The following is a 9,171-nucleotide window of genomic DNA, read 5'->3' as shown; positions in this document are numbered from 1 at the left end:
GTGGGTGGGGCAGGCAGGAGCAGTTTCACAGAATTTTATACTTGGGTGAGATCTTGAAAATAATTTAATACAAGTCCCCACTTTACACATGAGAAAACTGAGGCCAGAAAGAAGTGACTTACCTGTACTCTTATAGCCTTAAAAAGAAGAGCCAGGATTAAAACATCCGATTCCCAGGTCCTATCTGTTCCACCATTTGGTTTGACTGGCAAAAATATGTCTTTATTCCAACAACTAATCATTTTGCCTTTCTAACATATTTTACATCTTAGATATTTGAAATTTGGTTTAATTTCAGATTGATAAGAATTATGATTTTTATTTATGTCTCTGACATTTCAGAAAGAAATCTGACTCAAATAATTTTGTACACATTTATTTTAACCTACATGAATTTATTTTTTAAGTAGTTCAGAATCCAGAATACCTTCCCCACTAGCTCACTCAATACCGTTTTTTTGTGGGTTTTTTTTTTTTTTTGACCCAAACTAATATTTGGAAGTTGTTAGAATACCATAAGTTTTATTTCTGTTTGTTCATGTACAAAAAAAAAGACATGAGAATGACCAAAAGCCTTTGGGAAAAAAGTTTGCACAGCCTGTTATGCTGTAGCTTTTCCCCTCCTCCTAGCTTTTAAATTTTTCTCTGAATCATGCCTTGTGTTGAGTGAAAGATCATTTGTCTTCTTATTAAATTCATGGATGTGTTTCTGACAGGTTAGGATTCGTCTATTGAATAAACTGTGTTTTTCTCAGGCTGTTTTTATAGTGTACTGTTTTCTCCTTGCAGCATGCCTCTTCAGATGTTGAAAGAATGATCTTGGGTAACAAATGTGATATGAATGACAAAAGACAAGTGTCAAAAGAAAGAGGGGAGAAGGTAAATTTGAACTGAATGCATAAAGATTGGAATCTACTCATTAAGCAGTTATTTTTCTTAGTGTAATTATTGATTTAAGTTTTTTAAGTGTCTATATTTTAATCCTTTAACAAACAACAAAGAGATGTAATCCATACTTGAATGGTATGAATTAGCATTCGAGAGCCAACTCTATAGACTGTGTAGTCATGACTGACTCATTCCTAAAGAATTTGCTGTTTTCTGGGAGATACAAACTGGTTCTTTTTCAGATTTCTGCAGCTTAGAGTTCAGGCTGTTTCTTCCATATCTGTGTGAAAATGTCTAGTTTTTAAGTTAATTTATTGTCTTTGAAAAAAACTAATAGGATAGGTGAAGTTCAACAGTAATCATTTTGCAATTTATTATTTTTTCCTAAGAATATTGTACTACGCATTAGATTTAGGTCATTATGGATAAACTCCTTATAACTCATCAAGCTATGGATGTCATTTATAGGTCTTTTACAAGCATTTCTCTATTTTGTATCCTGCAAAGCAAAGGAGTTTATTATATCTACATATTTACTTTTATGACATTTCCTAAATAGATTTTAGAGGCTTTAATTTTTACGTCTTGGAATTTTGGTTTAGTCTTTTTTATTTTTTAAGTGATACATGCAAAATGCATTTTGGTTTTCAATCTGACTGCAGACTTTTTCCCCTAAAAACATTCTCTTAATCTTGGTATTATAAATGAACTAAGAACTCTTTGAGAGTAGATAGAAATATGGAGAAGTTCACATTTGTCACAATCAATAGAAACCAAAGCAATGAATACTTAGTATTTTAGGCTTCTATTAAGCACCAATTTATTAAAAAATAATGAAAAATCAGTATAGTAACATTTGGAGAATTATACTTTCAGAGCAGATAAAAGGAATGGATCCAAGTTAATGGTAGGGATGAGTGTCTATCATAGTTTTTGTTTGTTTGTTTGTTTTTAAGTGTATTAGAGATCTAAATGTATGATAGAAAAAAGAGAAGTACTTAAATTGCATTTTGAGTATAAGTAGTACCATGTTACTTATGGTGATTAATTTAGACATCTAAATTGCAAACACAATAGAAGGAAGCACACAGAGATTTGAGAACTTCAGGAATTCTGAAGTAGATACTCTACCTTTGGGACTTTGAAAAACCTAGAAAATATAAATGCTTTATATGTTCAAACAGCTCTCTCTGAATTTAAATGTTTCTTTTTGCCTTTCAGTTAGCAATTGACTATGGAATTAAATTCTTGGAGACAAGTGCAAAATCCAGTACAAATGTAGAAGAGGTAAGAAAGAAATGTTTGGTATTTTGTTATATAGTAGCACTAGTGCTTAAGTGCCTATGCTCAAATTTTCAAGCCTTTTTTTCTGACTTAGTGAATGTCTTTGGTGAACTTCACCTCCATTTTGTGAACTTCTGTGCTTCTGATTTTTATGTGGACCCTGATTGTTGAATTTCCACATGGGATATATTAGATTGCTCAGTTACGATTCACTGAACAGAAGATGAAGTTTAGTTTAAGTTCAATTTTGCCCTTTGTTTGGGAAGCTAGAAATCCTGTGCTGGCCGACCAAGCGGTATCCTCTGCTCATTTATCATCATTCATGTCATTCTGTAGTAGCCTGTAGCAGGAGAGTTGTAATTACTTTGATGTCTGTACTCTCTCAGGAGAGAATTAAACTGTAAGCTTATTGAACAGATTCCCTTAGTGTACACCTTTGAAGTAGATTAAGCATGATACATTGTAACACAGTGGCATTTAGTAATAAGAAAGTATGTTTATCAAAGAGTGATTTAATAATTTTCAGGAAGTTAACTGTTAAAGAAAACCAAATCATCCAAAGTCTTCTAAGAATAGATTTTTTTTTTTTACCAAGGGTGGAATTATTGATAATATTTTCTTTTTTAAAACCATTTAAAAAACTGATCATAAAAATAATACATGTGTTATTATATAAAAATAATATATGTGTTAATACATATAATTCATTTAACAATAATACTGATGGTTTTATAAACATATAATTTCTTAGACTACTCACTGTTCACCATATCATGGCTAAAAACTGAGACTTAAAATGACTTTATTGGCTAATGGACACTAAGCAGAATTTTTTCTTTATTTAAATAACTAAAACTCATTTTTTTTCAGGTTGGCTAATGGGCATTAGGAAATAGGAAGCCTCTACTGATATATTTATACAAACATAGATAAGCAGAAAAATGCTTCCTTTTGCTTGCCACAAAAGGATTTTCTTCCATCAGGAAGAGGGGAGCCTCTTGTCAGCCTTAATGGTGGAGACAGGCGAAAAGCTTGCTCACTCACATGGTCCACATAGGATGGCGCCCACAGAAAGGACTCAGTAACCTTACTTAACAGAGTAGACTTAGGTCTCTGTTAGTACCTGCACCCTGATCACACCTGTGGCCTAGAGAGAGCATGGAGTTATAGAAATATAGAACTAGAAGTTGCCCGAGCTGCTTATTCTGGTCAATTAAGCACTTTCCCCAGAGCTTTGACTTAGCGTGGTTAGCCTCATAAAGACTGAGATGGGCTTATTTAGAAACTTAGATTCACAGGTAACCAGTGTGACAGTGAGACACCAACAGCGCGTGATAATAGTAGTTACCGTATTGTTTCTGTTTGACTTGATTGAGAATAATCCTTTTGCTGAATGTTTTTTGGGCATCAGGCATGGTTAGGAACAAAGAGACTGACACCACAGTCTCTTTGGGTTTAGCATGGAGACAACTGAAGAAGCTTTAAGAGTCTTGGCTCTATGGAAACAAAGTAAGGATGATAGATTTTTAAAAATATTTAGTTTGAGTCAGGAGGCACAAGGAATAAAATGTCACTGAGATTAATCAGATTTGTCCTGCTTGCATTTGATCTGATTTCCACAGTGGGGAATTTAGCTGCGCTATAGGAACTGTCAGGATTTGGGAATGTTAAGATATGGAAGATTATATATTCTCAGGTATAAGAGTGAAAGCAATTTGAAAGAGAGGGCATTGGGAATAAAAAGCAGAGATTTTTATAAAAACAGGTTTTAGACCTATAGGGCAGTACATATTTATTCATTCACTTATTAAACATACTCAGCATCTTCTGGATCAGGCAGTGTGTCCCACTTTGGGGACACAGGGATGGCTTAAACACAGCCTTTGCCCCCCAGGTGCTCTTGGTATACTGAGGAAGCTACCCATAAATCAACAAGTGTCATATTAGGGACTCGAGCCAGATATTATATGCAAAAAATATTTGATGAATGAATGAATGAGCTTGATAATATTGGAAAATGTTTGATATAATCAAAAAGTAAGATACGATATTCCTGTGTATACTATAATTACAATTCTGTCCTCTCAATTAAAAACTTTAATATGCTTATATTTCATAATGAAATAATGAAAACATTCTATATTTCAATTTTAAAATATAAATATGTAATAATAAAATTTTTGGTTTACCTTTAGGCATTTTTTACTCTTGCACGAGATATAATGACAAAACTCAACAGAAAAATGGTTTGTATCACTTACAATTTTTATCTTCACTATTCTGTTTTAAAATTTATTTCTGTTGTTTATTTGATTGAAAGGATAGGCCTGATTATAAAATATTCACATTAACTCATTTTTTCCTGACTCACATATTTACCTGGTTGAACTTTAATTCTTATCTCTGTTTCTTCAGGTTTCTTATTTCTGAACTATAGCCATTTCAGTTCTTTTATCTGACTCTTTAAGTGGACTTTGAATTTTGATCTGAATAATTAAAATAATAATGGCACAAGTTAAATTTTTGCCATAAAATTATCTAGTTCAGTTTTCGTGTGACATATTCATATCTGCATATAATTATGCTCTTGAAATTGCTAAAGTTTATCTTAGTGATAAATTATTAAGACAACCTTGAAAGTTTATTGTAACCTGAATTCTGAGTATAATTGTATACCTTGTATTACCAACTCTTCTTACCTCTAACAGCGTGATTGACTATACCAATATCTTTACATTATTTCCATTACCCTTGAAACTTTATACAACCTTGGCTGTAATTTCTTTGAATTGGAAACAGGAGCTTCCTAACTAATATATATTATTAATATAAAAGTTATTATCCTTAAAACATTTTTCTCATTTTAATCCACTATTTCCAAAGAAACCAATAACATTGGAACTTAACTAGTTTCCTTTCTAATAAAATACTCCACTGAATATACATTTATGGTATGGTTTGATATTTTTGTTTTTTTAGACATTTTTTAGACAAACCACGAAACTTTTATTTCTTTGGTAACTTTATCTTCTGTTTTTTAGAATGACAGCAATTCATCAGGGGCAGGTGGACCAGTGAAAATAACAGAAAACCGATCAAAGAAGACCAGTTTCTTTCGTTGTTCGCTACTTTGATGAACTTTTTCTGAGAGACTGCAGCACATCTAGAGGACCCTTTCCTGCTTCTCTGAAAGCACAGGTCACCCAGCCTCAGAATCACACCACCAGGCTGCTGCTGAGAGCACCACTGAACCTAGACCTCTCGACACAGAATGCCAAGTGGATTCCAGCCTCATGGCCTGTCAAGATAACAGGCTTCTTTTTCAAACATGGAAGCAATGAAATGGAGACACATGCAAGACTTGTTTTTTCTTTGTTTTATTGCCTGTTGCAGAAGCTGCTATCTTTCTTTTTCACTTTGCACATCAGTGTTAGCCTTTTCCTGTTATAGCACAATCTTAGACTCATATTTGCACACTTTTGTCTCGTGAAGTTCTAGACAAATTTGTGCTTTTGAGGATGTTTAAAAAAAGAGTAAAACACTTTAGAGCAGAGGTTAATATACTAAAATTAAAAGACATTTGGTCTGGTTCATATACCCAGATGTTATTGCATTGATAGCACTTATTTAAGGGCTCTGATTTGTGACTTTCTTAAATAAGAATCATTCAATTCTGATAAAATTTATCTTAAAAATTTATGAAAATGTCCATCTATTCATCAGAGGCTACAATTTCTTTATTTCTTCAAATTGGTTAGAGCTTTGCTTCATTCCTGACCTTTTTGCCAGAGAGCCTGGGTAGGTGAATAAATCACATCTCAATTGATTCCCTCTGCCTAATCTGTGGAAACTGCATTTGAAGTCACCTTAATGTCACTTTTCCTAGGGTTCGTATTTGCTGTTTTCTCCTCTGTTTGGCCTATTGTAATCATTTAGTTACCTAAAACATAACATATTTCAACGTTGTTGTCTGTTTCTGGTTGTGAACTTCCTGAGCTAAAATTTTACATAGGCAGAGAGATGTATCATTTAGGGTTTTATTTCAGCATCTAATTGTGGTTCTGTCATATTAGCATATGTAATACAATTTTTCTTAAATTCATTCCTTAGCTTTTTGGTTTAGTTGTAATACTTGTCAATTCTTACATAATCCCATCTTCAAGAGTTAACAAGAGTTAGATTTAGATTTCCATTCACAGGAAGCTTACCTATAGGGAGAGAATAACTTGTTAATATAAATTGAGTAGAGATGGCTCTTGATAATGGTGAAAATAAAGAGTTTTGCTCTTTTATTTGGCCTTTTTTTAAAAAAATAAAAGTAATTAGACCTACTGCAGCCTCTAGGAAAAGTCTTGCCTTTTAGTAGAGAAAATATGAGCAAGGTTTCAGTTTTAAAACAGCTATTGTTGAATGTGTAGAACCCATTTCCACTTGTTCCAAGTTTATTGTCAGAGAACTTGGTCTAGTCATTTGGGCCAAAACCAATCAATAGTTTAGCTGCCTTTCTCACCAAACACTGGTACTGGCATACCTTTTGTAAATTAAACCATAGAAAAAAAGGTATTTAGTGTTAACTTCTGTGCCAAATTCAGATCATTATGTCATTACTGTTATTCTGGCCTTCGGTGTCATAACATAGAAGGAATTAATAAAGAGGTGATTATTAATTACGAGGAAAATGAGTTCTGTTAATAATTATTCTTCCTGTTAGGTTTGTTTTGTTTCACAAAGGTTACCATCAGTTAGGGATGGAGATGAAAGTAGAAATGGATTGCTTGTTACCACAGAGAATTCTGCTTCAAATTAAGACGTATCATTAGAATGCTTGGACCAGTCAACCTTTACTACTTATTTGAAAACTTATGCACAGTTTAGCTGCAGGAAATATCTCAGAGCTATTTTTGATGGATGCACTAAATTTATTGTTAACAAATTTCAGCCTCCTTGATTTTTTTTTTTGTACTTAAAGGTACAAAGGTTGATGTCCCAGTATAATCAAGTGGTTCAAGTGATTGAAAGTTGAGTGTAGGTCTACCATCTTAAAATTATATACATTTTTGGAAAGAAAAAATAATTTCTTAGAAACATCTTGAATTCACTAATTTTCTGAAAAATCCAAGTAGTTAAGCTTTCTGGATGGTAACAAAGTCATTTCTAAAAGGCAAGTGCTATGACACCATGTATGAATGTAATTCTCTTAGTAATTTACCTCTGACTATTTGGTGTCTTAACACTTTGGTTTATATCTCAGGGGTTGTCTGCAAACCAAAACTGACATGTTCTATGGTTAGCCTTTTTTTTTTTTTTAAATAGAATGCTTTGCTTTCTTTTTATTCTTTCTCTCTTTTTTTGTCTTATATGGATTAGTAACTAGTCTCCATGAACTTCCCTTTGAAAGAGCCTATAAAAGTTAGATGAGTCTAAAATTGCTCTTTGAAGTAGCAGCAAGTTGGGGGTATGTACTCTGTTATATAGAAATAAATTGTCCTTGCTATTTTCTTACATTTAGTCTTGCTAAATTGTATATAATTTGAGCTAAGACCATAGGAAATTCACTTTCTGCATGGTAAAATGACCCAATAAATATTCCACCTTGCTTAATAATGTACATATAGTGCATTATTTTTTCTATTTGTAGATGAGTTTAGTGACAGATAATTGTCTGTTCCCTGCTGAAACTGAAGAAATCTAGTTTTATGTGAACATTTTTGTCTTCTTACAGATAAGGTACATGAAGATTTTTGCAGCAGTATTAGTGGTTCAGTGGCTGCATTTTATTATCAGTGTGCTAATTTTTGCCAATAATTGGACTAGACCTTTTCAAATAGTGTCTAAGGATATCAGACAATGAAAATGTGCTGTAATTAAGTAGCATGTGAATCAGTTAATTGTAAAATGTTTCACTGGGAACTTATTTTCGCTATATTTTACTTCAGACAAATTATGAGAAAATAACCCACCTGTGCATCAATTAAGAGGTGCTGCAGGGTTTCTTACTATTTACATAAACATTTTGTGCAGTCTTTGTTATAAATTTTCAGAAAACTATACTCTTTACTTTGAAGGACTATTTTTTAATTATACCTCATTTAGCTAACTAGTATTCTAATACCCGGTAGAGAAATAGCGAGCCAGCCTTTAAGAATCCAACACAATTTAGATTATATGTTTTGTTTTTAACTAAAGGGATCATTGGGAAAGGTAGGATGTAGTTTAGTTTAGAATAGAACGTACATGTCATATCCAATAGTGCAAAAAGAAGTATTATCTCCCTGTCTCCATTAATAAATTTAGCTGTGCAATATAGATAAATGTTTGCAGAAATTTCTAAGAGATTGTAACTCCATCTGACAGGTTCTAATGCTGAGAATCTGTATGACAGCTTACATTAAGGGTTTCCTGTGGACAGTAAGTGATAACATTTAAGCAGACTTTCTTTGGTAGTTCATGACTTAGATTTTTTTATAAATATAGTTCTTTAAAGATGAGCATCTAAGCTTAAAAATTTTTAAACAGTACTTCATTATTTTAGTTTACTTATCTCAGATTTTGTGCAGTCATTTCTGCTGTCAGGTTTTTTAGAATTTTTCTTTTAATAGAAAGGATATTCCTTTATCCTTCTTGTTATATCTAAAGAAGGGGGGAATGTAATAATGAAATTCCTTGTCCTAGAGGGACCTAGAGAGGCAGGATATGCTAATAAAATTTCAGATGCTAGCGCAGTTTTACAGTAGAATCAGTCTTTTTTTTTAGACTAATAAAATCAGTTGAGTGTCATGTTCACTATGAAAAACATCTTAATGACTTAAATGTACAGAAATGAAAATTAGCAAACAATTATTTTAGGGATGTTTTGAAATTCTACTTCATTTTTTGAAATGCTTGTGCCATATGCAATTGCATTTCTTATTGCCAAGAACTAATAGAACTTCTTGTTTCCTTTTCCTACCTTTTTTAAAAATGTGAATTTAATTATTATAATTCATTCCTATGGCCTTA

The 9,171-nt window shown here is 32.5% G+C and overlaps 1 protein-coding gene across 1 annotated transcript in view; it reads left to right on the top strand.

Annotated features, from left to right (window-relative positions):
• RAB8B (RAB8B, member RAS oncogene family) overlaps positions 1-7,780 on the top strand; it is a 57,126-nt gene extending 49,346 nt beyond the window's left edge. The window contains exons 5-8 of the mRNA XM_006920284.3: positions 790-879; positions 2,110-2,175; positions 4,368-4,418; positions 5,214-7,780. Of these exons, the coding sequence (XP_006920346.1) occupies positions 790-879; positions 2,110-2,175; positions 4,368-4,418; positions 5,214-5,306 (300 nt within the window). The 3' untranslated portion in view covers positions 5,307-7,780. The remainder of the gene's footprint in view (positions 1-789; positions 880-2,109; positions 2,176-4,367; positions 4,419-5,213) is intronic.
• Positions 7,781-9,171: the final 1,391 nt, after the last annotated feature.

The sequence above is a fragment of the Pteropus alecto genome, unplaced genomic scaffold, assembly GCF_000325575.1.
Source record: "Pteropus alecto unplaced genomic scaffold, ASM32557v1 scaffold86, whole genome shotgun sequence".
NCBI lineage: Eukaryota > Metazoa > Chordata > Mammalia > Chiroptera > Pteropodidae > Pteropus > Pteropus alecto.
The sequence above is the reverse complement of the archived record's forward strand: the minus strand, read 5'-3'. Positions and strand labels throughout refer to the sequence as shown.